The sequence below is a fragment of the Synchiropus splendidus genome, chromosome 17, assembly GCF_027744825.2.
Source record: "Synchiropus splendidus isolate RoL2022-P1 chromosome 17, RoL_Sspl_1.0, whole genome shotgun sequence".
NCBI lineage: Eukaryota > Metazoa > Chordata > Actinopteri > Syngnathiformes > Callionymidae > Synchiropus > Synchiropus splendidus.
In genome coordinates, this window is record NC_071350.1 from 8,503,742 (window position 1) to 8,525,203 (window position 21,462).

General features: G+C 40.8%; 2 protein-coding genes across 5 annotated transcripts in view; both read right to left on the minus strand.

Annotated features, from left to right (window-relative positions):
• The window catches only part of srrm3 (serine/arginine repetitive matrix 3), a 56,673-nt gene extending 46,095 nt beyond the window's left edge, over positions 1 to 10,578 (minus strand). For both annotated transcript variants that reach the window (XM_053846681.1, XM_053846680.1), the window contains exon 1: positions 10,399 to 10,578. The gene's annotated coding sequence lies outside the window, so the exon portion shown is untranslated. The remainder of the gene's footprint in view (positions 1 to 10,398) is intronic.
• A 694-nt stretch (positions 10,579 to 11,272) lies between these two features.
• Positions 11,273 to 21,202, minus strand: LOC128748930 (carbohydrate-responsive element-binding protein). 3 transcript variants are annotated; one of them, XM_053848024.1, is made up of 18 exons: positions 21,007 to 21,202; positions 20,779 to 20,946; positions 19,274 to 19,380; positions 19,110 to 19,192; positions 17,404 to 17,493; positions 17,272 to 17,313; positions 15,475 to 15,649; positions 15,187 to 15,267; positions 14,503 to 14,651; positions 13,849 to 14,425; positions 13,722 to 13,774; positions 13,098 to 13,368; positions 12,915 to 13,030; positions 12,724 to 12,846; positions 12,531 to 12,658; positions 12,195 to 12,318; positions 11,994 to 12,123; positions 11,274 to 11,932 (listed from the first exon to the last, which is right to left on the minus strand). In XM_053848024.1, the coding sequence occupies exons 1-18, from the start codon at positions 21,093 to 21,095 to the stop codon at positions 11,769 to 11,771; spliced, it is 2,670 nt and encodes an 889-aa protein (XP_053703999.1). In that variant the 5' UTR covers positions 21,096 to 21,202; the 3' UTR covers positions 11,274 to 11,768. The 3 variants fall into 3 exon arrangements, with proteins under 3 accessions (XP_053703998.1, XP_053703999.1, XP_053703997.1); XM_053848023.1 differs by having other exon boundaries at positions 11,273 to 11,932; positions 12,724 to 12,843; positions 20,779 to 21,202; XM_053848022.1 differs by having other exon boundaries at positions 11,275 to 11,932; positions 20,779 to 21,202.
• Positions 21,203 to 21,462: the final 260 nt, after the last annotated feature.

Here is a 21,462-nt window from a genome sequence, read left to right on the forward strand (position 1 = left end):
CGGTGGCACCTTGAAGTATTTTAATCCACCAAGGATAGAGTAGCAACTGGTGAAATATTGACTTTGAAGTATTAGTCATTTCTCAGTTTTGATCAATAATGTCAAAAGTACCAAGGATTTAGGGGGTGAAATACAAAAAAAAATTGTAGCAGGATTTGATCATCTTCAATGAAAGCAGTGAGTTAAATCAAATGTATTCGCTTCATGCAACATCCAAAACAAGGGACAACGTTAGCAATGAAGATGTCATTAATTTTATTTATTCACAGACAGATATAGATTTTAGAAACAAATCATGTGTGGTAATATTAATTGAAGCACTGATCAAAAAATAAAATCCCATAAAGTAGTTGCTTGATGAATATGTGTGAGCAACAGATGCTTAAGTGGGTGCTTTGAAGAGGCTCTACCTCAAAAGTGTATCCTTCAATGTCAGTAGATTTTCGAGGAGCTGAATAGAAATCCCGTCTCTGACTGAGAGCGGACAGCGTAAGTGTCGTACATAATGAGAAATGCACCGGCTGTTTTGCTCGTCTTCATTTTTACACAGCAGATGGAAATCTTTACTTATTTACATTTCATTTGAAAACACGAGTGAAACATCCAGATTAAATTTGCTGCAGGCAGACTGAGTTACCGCAACACCAAATTAAACACTTCAGCAAAGGGTATTGCATTAGTATCTGACCTCATGAACCCCAGATAGAACTTAGTCATCATATCATATCATGCTGAGAACAGATGAGATGGTCATTTTAAATGAAATATAGCATTAAAATGAAGTAAACAAAACCACGATTTTGAAGTACAAAACAGTATTTGCTGTGGTTGTCGCCTCGAGACAAGGATACCTTCTTTTTCTTTCAGCTTCTCCTTTCAGGGGACTGGGGTATATCTCATTATAATAATCTCATATAAACACACAAGAAACATGTCTTTTCATTGAATATTCTACTCACCGAAAATAAATAGTGTTGAGATTCTACATTTTCTCTGTCAGACTGGCAAGTGGAGAACAGTAAAAGCCATCCGCCAGTTCCTTTCCAAAGTTACCAAAGACTACTGAATCATTCAGCGAGCCAGTTTTACACCGAAATAAGGGACATATCTGCATACCGCCCATCATCTTGTATCTTTGCCTTCTGTCACATCAGTTCAAAATCAGGCTTAAAGTCACTTTTGCAGACTGGGACTCACAAACTGTCTGATGGAGCGTTTAAATAATTCACTATTTGTGTCTATAGCTGAGAAAGGGGTCGTTACCATGGTTACGTGGGGACACTTCTATTTGGGAGATATGACGACTGTCAGGACAGTGAGTCCTACTATTGCAAAAATAAATATTAATTCTTGCAGCATTGTATTTATTTTTCTAATATTATATACATTAAATTGTACTTATTTTTGTAGTCTATTATATTTTTTGTTTAAATTTTTTTCTTATGTTTTATGACTTATCATAGTGTTAATGTATGCTGTTGTGAATTATGCAGTATGTGTTTGCTTCATGTATATTGTTTCTTCATGTCCAGTACGTCTTTAATTATTGGTGTTTCGTTGGGTTAATACATTTTGATTCAATGTATTATTTATAAAGAACCTGTGTGGTCAACATATTGTTTACGCAGAAGCTCATTGATTTATATTGGAAATGTGCAGCTATATTTGTGATGCTCTAACACTTGAATTTAATGATTTATGGTACAGATATTTTCAATATTGTACATGTCCCTTTAATCTTTTCCTTTTTAAACATTTGATTTAACGAATTTGATTTTTTCTGATGATAACTCCAAACAAGAACTTCCATCAGTGTTATGAAATTGTTTGATAGCCCATCAAAACAGCCATGGTACAGCGTGCGGCTCAGCTGGATGTTCAATTGCACGTCTCCAGTCTGACAGAAACTTTTAAATGGGTTGTGAAGTGCATGGAAAACTTCTGATGTGAATCCAATCTAAAATGTATTGGTTAACATGAACCCAGTAGCGCCGTGGAATTTTTTAACACCTCAACTTTCCTTATTCAAAACAAGGTGATTTCCAACAGCTGGTGAAAAAACACTGACTTATCCCAACAGACCTTGCATTATACTATCTATAGCAAGACTTGACTTCCATTCTGCAGTGTCCTCTGAATGCATTTCTCCTTCTATTGTTAGTTTCTCTCCGGCTGGAGTATTAGATTCTCCTGTCCGAATTCAGCAGATGTGCCCATATCGAGTTCAGCTGAGTCAGGAGTTGTTTTAGAGACGAAAGAAATGAAGGGGCCCTATGCTGCGTTCATTTTAGATGCTGTACTGCATCATGTGGAGGTGCCATACTGTATCATCAGAGCGTAAGACTTTTTTTTTAAATGCCCTAACTTTAAGAAGTATAGTACATGTGTGGACCCAAGGAGGGAAGAATTTGGAAGACTTTCTATCGTCCTCAATGGCCCTCCTCCATAGTAGGGGTCCTCCTCGAAGCATTGTGAGTCATCACTGACAACATATCACAGGTTTCTTGCCAGAATTTCTTTGAAACAGTATGTGTTATATATGTGCACAGATATGGACTTCATATTCATATGAATGATAAAGAAGACATTAAAGAACGAATGTACACGGGCTGAGAACTCTCTCTACACAGGGAAAATCTCAGTGAAGGGAGCACTTGTGCCACAAATGTGATTGCGAGAAGCCTGCACTCCACATGATTTGAGTTAGTTTAGCCTTGGTAAATCTGGTATTTTGGATTTTTCATCAGCAACTGCTGTGAGATTTATAGAACCCTTTGTGAAAGGTAAGTTAGAATAGTGCCCCGGTGGGATCCAATATCATATCTAGAGCACCTGAAATGAGCAAGACAGGGCCCCTGCGTACTGCTGGGACAGATCAGTGCTGCGAGTGCTGTGAAGAAGGAACTGACAAAATGGTAGCAAGCCAGGGACGCGTGATGGTAAATATCCGGGAGACGTGACAGTGACATGATCTGCGGTCTGAACGAAGACTGACAATTTGTCCTCGGAGTCAAGAGCCTGCAGGAGTTGAAAGGGTTTTTGACAATTGCAAGCTGTCAGTTTCTAGTAAAATCCCTGCAGTGGAAGCGATGAGAAAAGTATGGAACGTTATTTGAATGTTAAACTGGAAGTGAAGCATGTGATTTTGACAAAGCTGAAACAAGTGGAGACAAAGCGAGATCTGTACGACACTAAAGTTCCACTCAAGTACCACCAGGTATTCGAGTTCTGGATCGGTTAAAAGAAAAGTAATATTTTGAATTCATGCTGCACATTCTAAAACTGGTTTAAGAAAATTATTAACAACGAAAGAGAGATAAACTTGAGGAAGATGTCCATTACACGATAACAGATATTGGTTTCTTGCTCCGGAACTCAACTGGATGGGTGTATTAACAAGCACGCAGTCTGGGTTGTTTTATTTAAGATCGCTTTATATAGCATAAGGGGCTACAACTACTGCACCACTCAGGGCTGTTATGACTTCCCAGCTTTCAGCAAAGAAGCCATATAGAAAGTCAGCTCCCACATTCATCTTTCCCAGCACTGCTGTCCAAGGAAGCATCACTTCTTCCTTCAATTCCCCTCAGTGTCCTTGGCTTTTTCTCATTTCTCCCGGGTAAACAAATGGAGCCCTTCCATACCGAGAAGCCCCGCATGGTTGACATTTTGTCTTCGGCTGTTGTCTGCCTGCTTAACACTGACAACACTCTTCATCTGGAGAAGCTCCACTGCGGTTGCTGTTACACGATCGTTGGTGCGTGGATATGTTGACGATCCAGCAGCACTCAAGTCCTCTTTAAAATCATAGTCAAAAGATGCTTTGCCTTTTACTCATGTCTCAGTAGCTCTCTGAGTCACTGAAACGATATTCAATTTTTTCACCCATACGAGTTCTGACTTAATGTTAAACAAATTAGAGCTAGCATACAGACTTTAATTCTATTTTTCCTTTCCCTTTAAGAAAATATCCATGGTGCATGACACATACTTAAATAAAGAGCTCATTGTTTTTGTGTAATTTATGAACAACATATTCAACTGCATTTCACACTTTTCCTCAGGCGTAGAGTAAAATCTTTCTAATGCTCTGCACTGATCAAATGGAAAATGACAAATTCCGCAAACAATAAAAAGCCAGCTGATTTTACTTGTGGCTGCTAATTTAGAAACATTACCGTTTTGCAGGGCTTAGACAGAAGTAGCACTTCATGTCTGTGGTTAATTAAGTGCAGATTTTATGTTACAACTTGTGAATGCAAAAGCACCATTCAAGTTATTAGAATATTATTCGCTAATGTGCGAAATGAGGGGTGAATACATGTCCCCTTGCTGCACCCCCTGCTCAAAATTACGGGAGATCTTCTAGACAAGGCAGATAGGGTTTTTGGGAGATCTCTGCTTTTTGCTATCACGTGGCTCTACAGTATCGGGGAGAGGAAACAGACTGTACTGTCTGAGGCAGAGAAGGGCAGAGCGTTTTAACTCCTTACTCCAAGTCCAGGAGTTCAGTTTAGGGCTGCAACGATTAGTTGATGTACCATTCAAAAGTGTGGCTTTGTTTTGTTTGCGAAGATAACGCTTCTTAAGGATGAGCAAACCCCTTTGACACCATGGTAGAATGATCAAAGCGTGTTGGTTGGTCTGTGACGCCACTCGCCCTCAAGCTAACAGCTAGCATGTCGGTTAGCACAGAGCTAACTTGTAAGAGGAGATTGATTTGTTTTTAATAATGTCACACGTGTCACATCTGCGCTACTAGCGTGATTTTTTTTTTTTTTTTTTGCAGTGACGTAGTGAAGTGTCCTCAGTGTCGCTCCTCCTAATAATAATAACCAGAACTGAACTAGGGAGCTACACTGAACACATCGTTTTAGATTATTATTCATGTGGATGTTGATCAGATATTTCATATGGGATACATATGTGTATAGTGATGATTTTAAATCATTCTCAAAGACCAATAAAGAACTCCGTTTTAACGAACTGGAGCTCTCTGTCCACTGTTTTATGCTTCATGCTTCACAGGGTTAATACTTGTTCCTGGATTATGTGTCATTATTTTAAGATACTTGTTTAATAATGTATGGTGTTGGAGTATCACAGTGAGATGATTTAAGCAACTTTGGGTTAAACAGAAATTCAAAATGGGTCCAAATAAAGGTAATCACGATTAGTCGGCTATGAAAATAATCGCTAGGTGCAGCCCTAGTTCAGTTACCTTGGTCATGTGGGACAGAACTTGAAGATGACATGGGTGGAGGCGCCAGGCCAAACACAGGACTCCCTGAATATATTATATATTTTGGTTCACCTGGGCATGATTTTGGAAGTTGGATGGCTAGGTGTCAACGTATTGACAGACATTTGGATGGATTCCATTATGGATATGGGTGAATGAATTGAAATATGAGGCACAGGGATGAGGTAATAACAGGTTTAATAAAGGGATTACCAATATTTCTTAATAATATGTGTTTGCTAAAGAGACAATAGAATATTTCTTCAGTCTTTCTAATACGTGCACATGTATGAAAAGAAGAGAGAAGGTGAATGGGACCAGTGAGACCAGCTGCTGCCACCAGCTCCTCAACCTCAATACAAAGACCATCTGCCGTGCTGGTAGGCACGCGCACACACAAAGACAAACAGACCAGGATCACCTTACGCAACAAGACACCAATCTGCTCCATAATTCATCAGCTGACCAACAGACCTGACAAAACTGAAGGCCCAGGATCCTCTCCCTTCCATTGTCTCTCGAAGTGGCTGCCCCATCATGCTATGACATCACCTCAAAAGGACGATAAAAACAGTTTCAGCCGCAGCCTGTTACGGTCCGCAGCCTCGTCTTCTTTCCTCTCCCCTCCCTCCTCCTCTCACCTCATCTCTGAGGAGGAACTTCAAAGCAGCTCTGAAGTCAGAGGGATAGAGGAGGGGGTATCCCTTGAGGGGGCGGTGGCCCTCCACCCCACCCCACCCGGCACACACTCACACAGACACACAAACACAAAGGCAGCTAATGAGCAGTCAGACAGTGGCCTTTGAGCACAAACTGCATGACAGCTTCAAACAGGACTGCAAGTGCTGCAGTTTCAGCTTCAACTTCAGTGATGGAGTTCAAGCCTCTTCGCTATTTCTTCAAAACCGTTTCCATCTGCTCCACATCAGGCCGCACACATGAATTAAAAATGATGCTGATCATGTATTGACTTGACTGAATTAAATATAATGTTGACACCAAACAAACAAAAAAAGAGGTTGATTAATTCACAAGGACTCCTTGATCTCAAGTTGAGCTAATGCAGCTTTACGTCTTGATGAGGACGAATCTGGGACTTTGTTAGCTTTGATCAGGGGTAGAAAACAGCTGCGCTTGATCTAGAAGTTGCTTAAATTATTTTCACAGTGGGGGTCTGACCCAAAACTCAAAGTTGCATTATGGTTGTGTTCGCACACAACTTAATCAGGGCTTGATGTTGACTTCCATTTTAACTAAGACACTTCAACTATCAATATCACCTGGCTTTCTTGTGGTCATCTCTCTCAAGAGGAGGCGTTCCAGAACCTTGTAGTCAAGTTCAAGGTGGAACCAACAACTGACAATGATGAAACAAACCACTGTCCGCGACAGAAATGGAGCCATCATATTTCTTTCAATATCTTAGCAAAGCAATGAGAGTTTGACTTTCACCAATAAAGCTGTTTTTATGACTATGAAAAGTAAAGAATTAACAGATACAACTTCACAATGAACCGAGGATAAGCATGTATATAGGCATGTATGTATTGGCTATTAATTATTCTTAATATTATATTATATTAAAAATAAATCTTAAATAAAACAACAATTTCCAAGTAGACATTCATCTCCATAACCTTAAATGAAGATCATTTTAGTTTGAGTCCTATGAAATGAATGAATTGTATAACAATTATATAACAAATTATATTACATAGACAAATAATCAGGTGTTTGTGAGGACTGGTTCATTTTGTCTGTAATTAATTCATTGAAATTAATCACTAAAACCCCTGGCCTGACTTTTTCAATGTTTTATATTACGATGATTATTATTGTTATTATTTTAGATTTTATAAACAATAATAACAGAAATACAGTTTACCACAACAGGAAAAATGAAATCACATAATTACATTCTGATAGTTATTTCCAATTTCTCAACAGTGTTTTCAATTTTCATCATCTATGGTAGTTCTATTAAACTGTATTCACATAACTAGATGCACCTTCAGACATTTAGGTAGAATTAGAGAAATACAGACACTATTCTAAATGTCAGTTGCAGTTTGCGACCACAAAAGTGAGCAAAATTAGTTTTGCAGTTTTGCCATTTGTTGGTGCTACTTGGCAGCTTATAACATCAGCCTACCAAGAAGAGCTCAGAGTTAGGTCAAGACCGTTTCCCAGTGCGTCGCCCAGCATTAGGCTTTCTGCATTTTATTTTTGGGCACAAAACATTTCAGACAAGGACAGAGATTCTGAAAGTTTCCAGCAAAAAACAAACACAGTGAGCTGGTGATACGTATCATGAAAAAGCAGTGCATTCAAAACTAGACAAGAAAAAAAAATCCCTTTGAACATTGTGTGTGGTTTTGTCAGAGCTCTTCAGACTTGGATTAAAAAACATGGAGGTTCAACATTAGCTGTCACAGATCAACGATATCCGACAGCCTTAAAGAAAGTATTGTAGCTGCTGTTTTTCTGAGTGGGCTGCCTGGCTGCGACAACAGCAGATTCAAACATTCTCCTGACAACTGTGAAGGCAAATGTGTGGAGTGGGAGAGATGATCAATACCTGGAACGGGGCCACAGCGTGCCACCTGATACTCGGCATGGAATGAGATAGAAGAAGGTTCTGGCACAGAGAATCACATATTGCTTATTAAAAACTAGTCCAGCCACAGCAGGAAGAAATAAACAGACACTCTTTAATGTCCACATGTAATAATAAAGCAAAAAAATAGCAGATTCTGCAACTGCTGAAGTAATGATATTGTAGGTGGATACATATAGGCAGAATAAAGCATCACACAACATGCTTCAGGTTATATTCTCCGGTGTTATCAGAGCCTCCAACTTCAGATCGTCGCTGCGTGAATCTAGACTGGAATATGGATTGATACGTTGTCTGAATGAAATACAATGTAGTTACCACCTCCGGTGATGCCGAAGCGGGATTCAAGTTTTATGCTGACTCTCGCAGATGATTTTACAAAGACTTGTATCTATGGCTGTACTACAATCATCCTGCAAATTCTGTGTTTAACGTCTCCATATTTCCAAACTACATAGACTGGGATCAGTATGTTGGGACTTTAAAAACTGGTTAAAGCTTGTTCCATTCAACTGTCCCTCCCTACTCCTCCAGGCTTCTCCATTTCTAGCATTGTCCTTCAGGAGAACAGAAACATAGAACTAGGACAAGAGGAGGAGGAGGAGGGGTGATGCATCTAATCGCATGCTTCACAGGACAGACAACTGGAAACACATGGACCCAGTTGTTGGTGTAGCCGGCAAAATCCCTGATGTTCCCATATCAGCATTTTATCTAGCTTGACAGCATCTCTCTCTAGTTAGAGAAGAGAAATGCTCCTTCCACTTCTTTATGTCACGGACCCTGTCACTCAAGGATCCAACTTACTCTTCAATTTAAAGCAACTATGACAACCCAATTCCTGATTACTGGCTCAAACCAATGGGGTTTAGGAGAGAAAGTTAGAGGGGAAAATACCCGGAATTGGCAACTGTTTGTTTGCGCAGGCTCACAGTCATCCATCACATAGTAGCCATCCCGATTTGGGGTGCGAAGGCTGTTGACAATGTCATTCCAAAGTGACTTGGTGCTGACAATACATCAATTCATTTATATTTGAAGGAAAACAATGTCACATAAAGAAGACCGCTATAGAGTACTATTAAGGAGGGTCAGCGATGTATATTGATCAGACAGGAAACAATATTTTGAAGCCAACATTGCATGCCTTCTCTTTAACTCTGGTCCCAACTGGTCAACTGTCAGCACAACGCATTTTTGCACAAGCAGTAATTTGTTTTCTTTCTTTCTTGGTAACAAAAAAAAGAGATGAGTCAGAAGAAACAGCTTAAAAAATGAACTTGAACTCAAGGGCACAACCAGAAAAAAAACAAACCTGATGGTTTCCTTAAGGTACCTGGCTGGCATCTACAATAAAAAATGATGAGCATTTAATCTCAAACTTTTTTTTAAACTTGAAACTTGCTTCACTATAGAACAATTACCATAGATTATATTACATGAAGCAAGCTTATCTTTCAACACCAAGATTTAGGATTTTAGTCATGTGATGTATACCTAAAACATAAAATATATGCCCAGATTAATAGCATGTATCTTCTGCAATAAAGGTTTGACATAGCATTCAGTTTAATCAAGAACGATCAATATTTCATTTTGCAATGTGCCTATAAATACATGGATGTCGAGAGGTTTGGGCATCATATTTAAATTAAAGGTATGGCAGTTCAACTGTACACATTTAACAATGACGTTATCACTTTGGGATTTATGTGTTCTCTATTCTATTGTGTTTCTTTTCTCTGTCTTCTTTTTTTTACTGCATCTGTAATTTCCCTACGAGGAACTAATAAGAAAATTGTATCTTTAGTGGGGTGCACTTCCAGCACTACACACAATAATTTACAAGTTGCATATTAAAGAAGAAAAAATGAGAGACTAAATTGAAGACAACAGGGTTTTCAGTGAATATCATTTCATTTATTCTGAAGAATTTGATTTTCTCTTTTAAGTTGTTTCTTTGCTGGTAGGCAGCACTATAGCGAATATGTAAACACAAATTTCTGTATTCATCGATGATTTAAACAATGCATATAAAGACATTTAATGCACATCTTCGCTTCTTTTGCATTGCCATTTGATGCCACTGTTTACGGCTGACTCGTCAGGATGTAGTCGGTGCCAGATTTAATCCCGTAAACGAGCACACCGAGTCGGGTTCACAACAGTGCGGTGAAATAAAGCAAACAGGACCGACAGAGTGAAGATATTAAATGTCGCGCAGCTTTAGGAGAGGAGGGGGAAACAGCAGCTGGTGGTGGACAGCAACGGAAACAGACGACTTATAAAACACCATCTGCAAAGCGAGCAGCATCCCAGGAATAACACGGTCTCCGTCAATGAGACAACGCTGTGCGATGCGGCGTTAGAAACTAAAGCCCGATTGAAAACATGCATCGGAATAACGTCAAAACCACGAGATTCAGCAGGATAAAGGAACAGGATAAAAGCAGACCGTAGTTCTTTGATAAATATTGTCGGGAAACATCGCTGCCTCCCCCAACTTGATCCCATTTAATCTTCTTCGAGAAAGTCTTACCTCCTGCGGGCTTCAGTCCGGCCGAGTCGACGATTCTTGGTCTGCAAGCGGTTATTGTTCAGCAGTCTGGATCCAGGACGGTGCTGATGCTGAGCCCCGTCCCTTGTCTCCAGGTCAGACTGGCCCGGATGTCTCTGCTCGGCTTGTGGTGCTGAAGTGGACAGCAACGCGCAGCTCTGCAAACAAAACCCTGCTCTCCACCGTGTTGCACACGCTACAGCGACCTCTCTTGGAGCGGAGAACCATTGCACGTCAGCGAGTAATCCTGTTTGGAATAAAGATGGCGACATCTAGTGCTTATTTTACGCGACAAGCACTCGATGTCTCAAACTTTTTTTTTTGCCACATATTATATTATATTATATTATATTATATTATATTATATTATATTATATTATATTATATTATATTATATTATATAACAATATTTTTATTGACACATAACAGCAAAAATATCCATTTCAATTATCAATATCTTTTTTCTATTTCCCCCAACAGTATTCAACAAATTATGTCAACAACATCGCAATTAAAAAAAAAATAGATATTTAAATTAAGAAAAAAAAATAAATAAATAAATCAGAACAAAAGAAAAGCAGTCACACACACACACACACAAAAAAAAAATTACCTCTACTGCGTGACAACCCTAGTCTTGTATAGAAGACACTGTGAAACATATCAACTTCATTATATTATATTATATTATATTATATTATATTATATTATATTATATTATATTATATTATATTATATTATATTTGATGGATAACAACATCAGCAACTGAGATACCTTTGGCTAACAAAAAAACTGTCCTTATTTGAGTATAGAACAAAACCACAAAATGAGACATTAATTTAGTCATAATTCAAGGACAAAATTAAGTGCTTTCATTAATCAATGCGTTATTCTGGGTTAAATTAAGTTATTTTTTTGTCATAAATCCCCATTTCGAAAGGAATTTGCAGATACATGCATAAAATATAAACGACAAGAAGATGAACCATGAATGACTTTTTGGAAAATAGTAAAAGCATTTGTTAACTAGCTAACTAGCCAGCAAATCAGGACCACACAATTGCTGTAAAAGACAGTAATGAATTTATTGGTCACAAGGGTGAAAGACTGACGGATGAAGGTCATAGTCCTTTGTTGTGGGAGTGCTAACCAAATCTTCTAACAACATGACATGGCGAAATCCCAAAATTTGTTTGCATAAAATAACACCAGAGACATGAAAGTGTTGGACAAAAAAAAAAGTTTTTCCAAAAATCTAAAAACAAAGAAGAAGAATATTTTGATGAAAATGCTTTGTTTTGTGACCAAATTTTGCAGGTGCTGGTCCACGCCAATGTCATATACTTTCCGGTCACATAGTTTGAATATTGTCTTGTGTGCTGGGTTGTAAGGTGTGGTCCAAGACGATCGCGGGGTCTCCCTGGGTCACAGCGAGGGTGGCCTGCTCAGGCAACACTCCGGGGTCAGTCAGGATGGCTGTGGTAGTGCTCAGGAGACGCAGAGATCTCAGGGCCACTGTTGAGAACAGCGTGGGCTAAGACAATTACAACCTTTACACAAACTGTTTTGGACTCACTGGGTCTGATGGCCGGCAGGGAGCAGTGCTGCTCAAGCCAGGACAGAGTGGACTGACAAAGGTCCTCCACACTGGCAGTGGACACCATCCCATTGTAAGACTCAAAGAGTGGCTCGATGATGATGCTGAACTAATACAGAATTGAGGAAAACAAGTGACAGCAAACAAAAAAAAAAAAGATTAACCAAGCTGTCAGGATACAATCCAGAATTTCCAATTTTGGAGCGTCTGAGCTTGGACGTATTCTCTGAACTTCTGCCTCATGTGGTCAAAACGTTGGCGAGTGATGGGCACCCCAGTTGCAGGGAGCTGCAGTTGGCATGTGCTTCAACAAGATAAAGAAAGTGAGTCTGCAGAATTCGATATGGAGAAAATAAATATAATACATACAAATCCAGACAAGCTGCTTACTTCCATTGTGATGTGTATCCCGATATCATAATTCAATAGCAGTTTTTCATCAGAAATATCATTGATAGCAGTAGACCCAATCGGACAGCAGGTGGCAGTAGGTGGCCAGCAAAAGTTTCCACTCACTTGATGGCAGAGTTGAGCTGCTGGATCTCCTGTCGGAGTTTCTGAGCCTCCTCGTGCAGCTGAGCTCTCTCCCTCTGCATCTTACTGATGTACTCGGCCGTCTTCTGCAGCGTGGTGGCCTTACTGATCTGGGTCGCAGCGTGTGCTGAGTCAAATCAAACAACTCTGTGGTGCTGTTGTGTAATCTCTGTACCTTGATGCTGGGCTGCGAGCTCAGCGTGGTCACAAGGTTGTGTAACGTGTCAAATCCCAGTTTGATGTTAAATCTTCTTTTCTGCTCAGCAGAGATGTGCGTTATCCTCCTGGACTCTACCTGCTGCAGGAATGTTTACCATATTGTGTGCACCTGACAGCATGACCTTTGAACCTGACACCATGCCCTACCTTACTTGAGTCAAGCTTTCCTAATCCTGAGTAGCCTGAGTGAGGGGAATCTGGGTACCCGAGTCTGTCTAGAGGGTACGGTGGTGACGCTTGGCCGTGATGTGCTGGGAAGTGCGCTGAAAGTGAAAGTAAAGACTGTCATGAGCTACACTAAAAACGTCATGAGCAGAAAGTGAAGTTTACCACTTAAGCCGGTCCTCTCATGGCTGTACAGCGGGACAGGTGACAGTTTCTCCGTTTTGGGAACAATGAGAGACGTGCTGGTTGGTGTGGAGCCATGGTTAAATCGAGCCGACACAGCAGATCCTCTGGAGGTGCTTGCTTGGGGTTCACTATGACCCGTGGTGCTGCCATGGTCACTCAGAGGACTGAAAATGGTCTGCACTCCCCCATGCCAGCCTCCTCCATGTTGTACCTGCGGTGATGCTCCTTCCCCATAAACACTGCTGCTGGACTGCAGAGCACCAAGTTAACCATCAACTTCATTGCCATTCATGCAAGTTATTCATCGTGGAGTTGACTGAGGAGTAAGTAACGTGGTGTGTGGGTACAAGTGGAGCAAGTGAAAGTGGGGGAAAACGAAAAATGTAATTTGCTCTTGGTTACTATTTGCAGGGTTTTTGAACTTAGTACTATATAATATAATATAATATAATATAATATAATATAATATAATATAATATAATATAATATAATATAATATAATCACGTCACATATCATATCATATCATATCATATCATATCAGTCTACTATTATGGAGACCAACATTTAACATTGGAGAACAGAGGAGAACCATGTAAACTCACCAAGTGGCCGGGAGATGAGGACCTCTGACCTTTAAATCCCAGTGACAGTTTTCCTGAGGGCACAAATTAAAATAGTTTTCCGTTCTTCCAATATGTTGACAGAGACGAAGAAACTGAGAGGACTCACGACTGCGGGAGTTTGTGGAGAGCAGCTTAGCCAGGCAGCTCGTCGATGATGGGGTGATAGATGAGCGTCCGGACGGGGCTAATGGATGAGCACTAGTCCACCCTCCATCTCTCTTCTGTTTGTGTTTTCCTCGGGTGGTGACGTGTTCTGGAACTGAGAAGCAGTGTGTGGCGGGCTCAGAGGGTGGATCCATGTGAGCCTGAGGGTAGGCCAGAGAGTGGCAAATCGTATGGGAGTAAGTGTCCTCCATGTGAGGGTAGCTCTGAGTTGGCTGTGCGCTCCCAGTGCTGGAGGCAGTGCGTGTGATGACAGAGGAAGTCCCGTCGATTTCTGCGCAGTAGTCAAATTTGTTGCATGGCAGAGGGTACATCAATGAAGTACTTGAGGAGACCGGCTGTTGGATGTTGGAGGTGAAAGCAGCAGAAACCGGAGGGTCGGCGAACGATTGCTGTCCGAAGAGAAGGACCCCTGGCATGACGCCAGACGATTGGTAATCACGACACACTGGACTCGATTTGGTATCGTCTCGCAGGGTGACTGATAGCAGCTCAGGCAGACTGGCAGAGGACAGTCTTGGCTGGGACACAAAGTGAGATTTATTCAGGCAAACAGCACATGTACAAACAGAGCAGAACAGAACAGCACACTCTTTACCTGGGTCAGCTGGTTGTCGATAACCAGCTGTGGAGTCGTTGCCTCAGGAGGAACTGGAGCAAACTCAACAGTGGAGGAGCTTTCAAAATAGCCACAGTCAGCAAACCCGGACGTTTCAGTGGGCTGACCCCGAAAGTTCATAAAGATATCTGCAGGAAAGTACATTTGGCTTAGCAGGTGTCACACATTAGAAAGTAATTGAGGTCAGTTTTACACCAAAACAGAGGGGAAAAAAACTTAAAACGTAATTTTCTTAGTTTTTTTGTTTTTACAAATAAATGTATTTAAACATAAATAAAATCACTTAAAATAATTTTACATACGCATGCAATTTGGAAAAAAAATAACAAACAGAAATTTGAAATTAAAATGCATTTTAAAATACATAATCGATCATTAAAAGTAAGTAAATAAATATACAAATAAAACAATAATACTCAGCTTCATTCCCTTCATCCCCTCCCTAATTCCAATTATGAGGAGAGTTGATTAAATGGTGAGGCGACTAATTTGGCTAAGATATGATTCCTAGCCAAGAGCAGCTAAAATCCTATTACAGGTAACGCTCACCAGGTTCTAGAACCCCAGGGGTCGATCCAATATCATTAGTTAAACACCCCCTCCGCCTCTGGACTATGTCTTGGTCAGCAAATTTTACTCACACGTGATGAAATGAGTCAGTACCTGGTATGTCCATGAAATCATCCACGTTGGGCTGAAGTGGAGTCAAACCAGGCTGGATTATGTCTGCATTACTGGTGTATGCTGTTGAGAATAAATCATTTATTTTTAGCAGCATGTTATTGAAGGAACAATAAAGGCAATCTAATCCTTATCGAATCGTATTACTTTATAGAATTTTGTATTGCAAATATTTTTATGGTGTAATTCCACTGTCATAACTGTTCTATGACTTGTATAAAGAACATATTTACAGTATTCTGGAAGTTACTTTACAGAAGTTATTCTTACTGTTGTGCCGGTTACTGGTCCATGGACATTGCTTCTGTGTCATGGTGAACAGCGTGTCGGAGATGTCCGACAGAAAGCAGTCCAAGTCAAACATGTGAGCCTCCGCCGGTGCCGCCGCTGGCTCCTGATGCGTCTGAGCTGACCATTTCTCCAGTTTCACCTGGCAGATTGGCCCCTGGAGATAAACACATCAAAAGATTGGAAAAAAAGGTACATTTGAAATTGTTCAGAAGTCTGGTAATAACAACGGTAGTTCATCGGTAAAGTAGATTCCCAAGAATGCACGTCAAATAACACCAGTCGAGATGAAGACTCACGGTCAAAGCGGAACCATCCTTATTGTGACTCCAGCACTTGTGTTTGCCATTCCCCTCCAAGACTGAAAATTTATAGGGAAGCCCAGAAGGAGCCGTAACCTGTCAGCGCCTACGACATTTCTGTGTCTAATTACAATCTTCCCTGATTCGTTTTCTTGACAGGGAAATATAAACGTGTACAATCATGCTAGGTGGTCATGTGCAGGTACTGTGTGTGTCTGCCGCATGATGAGGGGCAATTTTGTCATATTGTTCAAAAACACCAACCCTGTTGGTTATCGTGGCGCGTTCTTTGTTCATTTCCTCATTTTGACATCTCAGCATTTCAATAGAAGGAGCTCTCTTTTGTCCGTGACCTAATTCTGCAGGTCACCTCACATGAGCATTTCTGACTTCCGATGACGATCACATACGTCTTAGAGGGACCTCCGATGGACAAGTGGAGCGTTCAGACCAATCACTTTGAATTGAAATACAATACAACTCTGATTTTCAATCTTCAATAATTCTCTTTCCTCTGGACAGCACCTTGTTTTGAAGCGTCTCTGCTCCCCTCACTGACAGGTGAAATAATACAGAACTCACCACTCACCAACCATGAGAGCAAAGCTTGTGGTTGTATTACCATTTCTAGTATTAAACTCTGTTCTCATTTGATAAGTTTCAGGTGAAGTGAAGGTGAAACTGTCATTTCAGTCCAGTCCACATGTGTCTGTCATGTCAGTTTTCTTCACCCAACAACATCAGGACAGACCACTAATGTGTCTAATCCGATTGGAATAGTCTTCCACCATCTCCTAGTGGTCATGTTGGAATAATTTTTCAAAACCTGGGGAGGACGGATCATAACTAAAAAAGTTGGAAAAATGTCTTCTGTCACAGAGTCTTTTGTTTACTACCCCACATTTATTTGTTATAAAATTTGTCATTTCTTGGCTGCACTTCATGAAGATTAATGTGTTACACTGAGCTATGACCGTGTTTCGCTGCTACAGAGCACCAGGTTAGTTCGACATCATTGCCCTGAGAAATTTTCTGTTCACAGTGCCACAGTGAGCTATCGTGGAGGGAAGACAGAACCGCTAAAGAGCACGTGACGAATTGAAAATGGTGCTTCCCCAGTCGCCTCATGGGTCTTTTGACTGAAGTTGGCAGTGACGTCACTGTCACGCAAACGCCCCCCAAATCGCTCGACTGGCACAATGAAAAGTAGGTCAGATTTGATTAAAGCTATAATGCAGTCTGTGATGACTTTACCTGGAGAAAAGCGGCAAGGCTTTGTCGCTGCTAGCCCTCGATATCTGTCAATGGCTGACAAATACCGGGGACTGACGCAAGCGGCTTGGCACGTTTCTCTCTGCTGTAAACTAAATTAACGCCCTTAGAATACAGGATTGTCATGATCATACCATGGGCTCAATCATTTTTCATCTTCATAAAACAAATTTTTGCCAATATAAAATTAATTAAATGTAAATACCTCCCGCAGCATCGACAAGATGTCATCTTTTTTCTTTTGAAGCTGAAAATAGGAGATGAACAAACATGAAAAAGCAAGGATACATTTTTGATACATACATTTTTTTCTTAAAAAAAAAGAAAGAGTACTGACTCTCTTTTTGTGGTAAATCCTCCATTTATGATATTCTTTAATCACAACCTCAATCCTCCTTTTCCAGTAGCTGCCCTCCAACACGATTGCCTGGAGACAAGAAACTGTTTTTGTCATGAAAATTAGTGGGTATATTTGCCGACTATGTTAACCGAATGTTTTGGAGGCAACAGCTGGAAGCCTAGGAACACATGGTTTGGAGATGTTGGACGAAGAATGTTGGAAATGGAAGCACCATGTAGAAGAAGAAGAGCTTCTTGAATGAGACGAAGGAGGCCATGAAGCTGACAGGCATGAATAGAGAGGATGATCCTGATCGGTTGGCACTCCCTGGTGGCTAATAACATCTGATGCTAGTAATCCGTGATTTATTTATTCCTGAGCTGAGGACACTTGGGGACGGTTAATGTGTTTGGTGACAAAGTTGTGAGGGCAGAATCAGTATCAGTATAGACAGTTGGTTTCACCACTGTCCTGCTCTCTGTGGTTATCCGTGGATCATAAGCCTCTTCACTACTGCGGTCAGTGGAACGACTTCCATTCTCGATCCTGCCTGGTAAACAGCCTGGTGACATCACATTTGTTTGGCCGGTGGCATGTCACAGCAGCAACATGTATTGGGACTTGGTGTTTAGATTACTAGTACTATGGAGAAATGAGGAGGTGGGCACCTTTCTGACTTTGGTGGTGGATGACAAATATGGCAAATATCCATAACAAAAACAATAGAACAAGGTAACCGGGCTGAAAAGAGAAGATTTACTCTGTATTTAATTCATTTATAGTTGAAGTTTGTCGGAATGGATGCAATTTACAGCCATAGACTGAGCAACAATGCAACTGGAGTCCAGGTAACCAGGTAAGATAAGAAGAGATCTTTCTCTTCTTATCTTATCTTATCATTCAGGTTCATGGATGTGGTAAAGAAGGGCATGAAGAGGTGTGACTAGGAAGGATATTCAATAAGTTAAGGAGGAGGAGACTGACTTTAAGTGGCAACCCCTGACAGGGAATGTCAAAAAAATAGCAAAATGGTGGACTAGGAACTAGGTCACTTTGAATAGTCTTTGGCCCCAGAGTTTTATTGGATAAAATTGGTGTGTATAAAAACTTCACTAGGCCTTGGATCAGCATGATGCAATCATAGCATTTTGGAGAACTGAAGACTAAGAGTCATGACCTCAAGAGCTCATCTATACATTTTCCATATGATCCCTTTGGATCCAGTTGGCAAAGATCACCAAACACAGCTGGGATGGCTCACAGCTGACTTTGAAGTGGCCAGGAAGTTGGAATTCTCCATTGGAAAAGGGTGGAATGTCTTTGGAAGCAAGTCCCTGTCCCTGGGATCAATGACATGTGAGATCCACAGATCAATTGGTGAGGCGTCCTCAGCGATGATGACAGTCTGCCTTGGTGATGACAGAATTGAGCTGTAGGGCAAAGCTATCCATTTTCAGTTGAGCTATGTCTCCACCCTCTGCTGGGGCTACAACCCTTGTGTCATCTTAAGAATAACATTGTTTCAAGCTGTATAAATAAGGAAAAGAGGAAGTACACTGAAATTACATACGCACAATAAAGTACAAAAGTAATTTAGTTCATTGTGTATAAAAAATCATTGTCACTCTGGAATTTATTTTGTGAACACATCATGCCAGGCTATGGAATAGTACTTCACTTCCCTAGGCTGGACACAAACTCACCTCTGGCTTCCGGTGCGCATCTGCCTCCAAACCCTCTAGTGGTGTGACGAACCCACACACTGGGCTTTTCTTTTTCTCCACATCTAGGCGTGAAAAGAACATATTCATGTTCATCTTCTTTGTTGCTGAAGTGATGTGACAGACAGGGAAAGTGACAGACTCACACTGGATGAACCACGCTCTCCAGATTGCATTATTCAGGCGGATCTTATCTCTCCATAGAAGCCGCAGACCTTTGAAAGACTTCCACTTTGGAGAAACTATGTTGCCACTGAAAAAAATAGAGTATTGAAGAATTGACTATTTTAGTCATTGTCGTAGCCTAATCCCGCAGTGGAAACACGCTCCTGAGTTGGTTCTGATAAAAGCCAGCTAATCAGTTCTGTCACACATGCTCTGTGTGTTTGCACTTGTTTTAACACAGAAAGCTTGTCAGGTAAATGGGGTCCTAATGCGAGGCACTCCCAGAGTTGCTAGGAAGCCATCAGACACCTTTTCAACAGCCTTTTAGGGGAGTGACAGAGTGGCATGTTAGATACTCCAATACTGCTGACACTGCAGATCGGCCACATGGAACTTATCAGCAAAGGACGAATGACAAATACTGGACTGGTTAAGATGGAAAATAACTGCAGCAGCCCCAAACCCCAGTGATATATGAAGTAAAGAATACTTTCTTTTCAAGCATGTTTTTTAAATCTATGATCAAATTGTGTACATTCATGTGTTCTGGAAGTTAGGTCTACCCACGTTAGTTAACGTCTCAATACTAGAATTCATAAACAGGTCACGGACAGTATTTCAGCATATTACTTCACTTGCACAGCAATCTTTCTGCCAGCTGCAAGCAAAGTCCAGATTTCAGAGAACATTTTCCATGCTATTGTGCAAGAGACTGAGAATCTTTGTTCCCAATGCAGGGAAATGCCATGTTTGAAACAAGACAAGCTTCAAGCAACACATATCCGTACTTTCACTTACTAACTTGATAGGGAAAATGTGATCCATAGGAAGTCTACAAAAAGAATGCATTTCCAACATTTTTTTTTACAGATTATTAATACAAATTACAAGTACAAGACTATAAAGTTGAACATGAAGAAATTCAAGGATGGTTCCTGGGCTGTTAAATTTGGGAAAACAAAATATGTATGTTAAAAATAAATGAACTAATGTATATAGCTGTGAAGGAAAAACAAGTAGGTTGATACCTTCTGTCTATTTGTATGTTAAGGGGGGGAGGACAGGCTGATGTCTTGGGAACAATTTGTTTCCATATTTGTTCAAATGTATTTTTAACTTGGGATTCTAAAAATGTTGAGGTCAGGGGTATGTATTCTACCCACCCCACCATGGAAGACTGTGTTTAAAAAGAGCGATCAGGATGAGTGATATTATTTTAAAGTGTTGCTCAGCTCAATTCATTTTGTCATTGGGATGCCTGGACCAGTCTCTACAATTCGGGGAAAAAAAATTAATTAACAATTGATTGTAAAAAAAATGAACAATAAAATGAAATAAAAATAATTAACTAAACAAATGATTTTTTTTAAAAATCAAGTTTCACTGTCTTTGTCTTTAAAAAAAGAAAAAAAAAGTTTAAACTCTTTACAATAAAACAAATTCAGCGAATCAAATCAAAAAACTTGGTTCGGGGTGTGAGCTTCACCTGTACGCCAGGGACATGCACTCGAACAGGCGGCTTATGGTGGGGTCGATGCTCAGGCTGCCGGTGCTCCGCGGGCCGAACCTGTACGTCTGACACCAGGTTCTGTTGACCGTGTCAAAGTCGTACCTGCGCAAACCCTCGCCGGTCCTACTGCCCTGGGGTGTGTCACTGTGCGGGGAGGACACCATGAAGTGACCGCTGTGGATGACCTGGCTCCCGGGTACAGACCCCGAGGTCGGCCCGCGATCTGCCGCCCACGACAGCTCCACCTCCGAGTCCGAGGAGTCCCGGTGGACGACCCCCGCCTTAGCAGCCATTCTTGATCCACGACGCTCCCGTTATTAGCCCTGTGTTTCTGTGCTTCCTCCCTGCTGACCCCTTTAGTTACTCCTCTAGGAGCAGCTGGGGAGAAGAAGATCTGTGATCCCACACGGTTGCGAAACACTCACTATCACTGTGTCAACTTCCTCTGGAGGTAAAGTCCTGAAGAGCTAATAATTAATAGACCAAATCATAACAACAACACATATTGAGGACGCCCAACTCTGTTTCGCGGCTTCAACACAACCTTCGTTTTCTTCACTCCTAAGGACAAATTATTAATTTATGGGTGCCACAATTGCAGGAAAGTGAGGATAGTTATACCCTATTGGTGCATTATTCACCTCCATTTTAAATACCTGC

Bases quoted from the DNA above. Each gene is read 5' to 3' on its own strand.
- LOC128748930 (XM_053848022.1), bottom strand. From the start codon at position 21,095: ATGGCTGCTAAGGCGGGGGTCGTCCACCGGGACTCCTCGGACTCGGAG. The intron at 15,268-15,474 runs GTAAGAATAACT...TATTCTCAACAG, and splicing joins GACCAGTAACCGGCACAACA to CATACACCAGTAATGCAGAC. The intron at 14,426-14,502 runs GTAAAGAGTGTG...TTTGTGTCCCAG, and splicing joins TCGACAACCAGCTGACCCAG to CCAAGACTGTCCTCTGCCAG.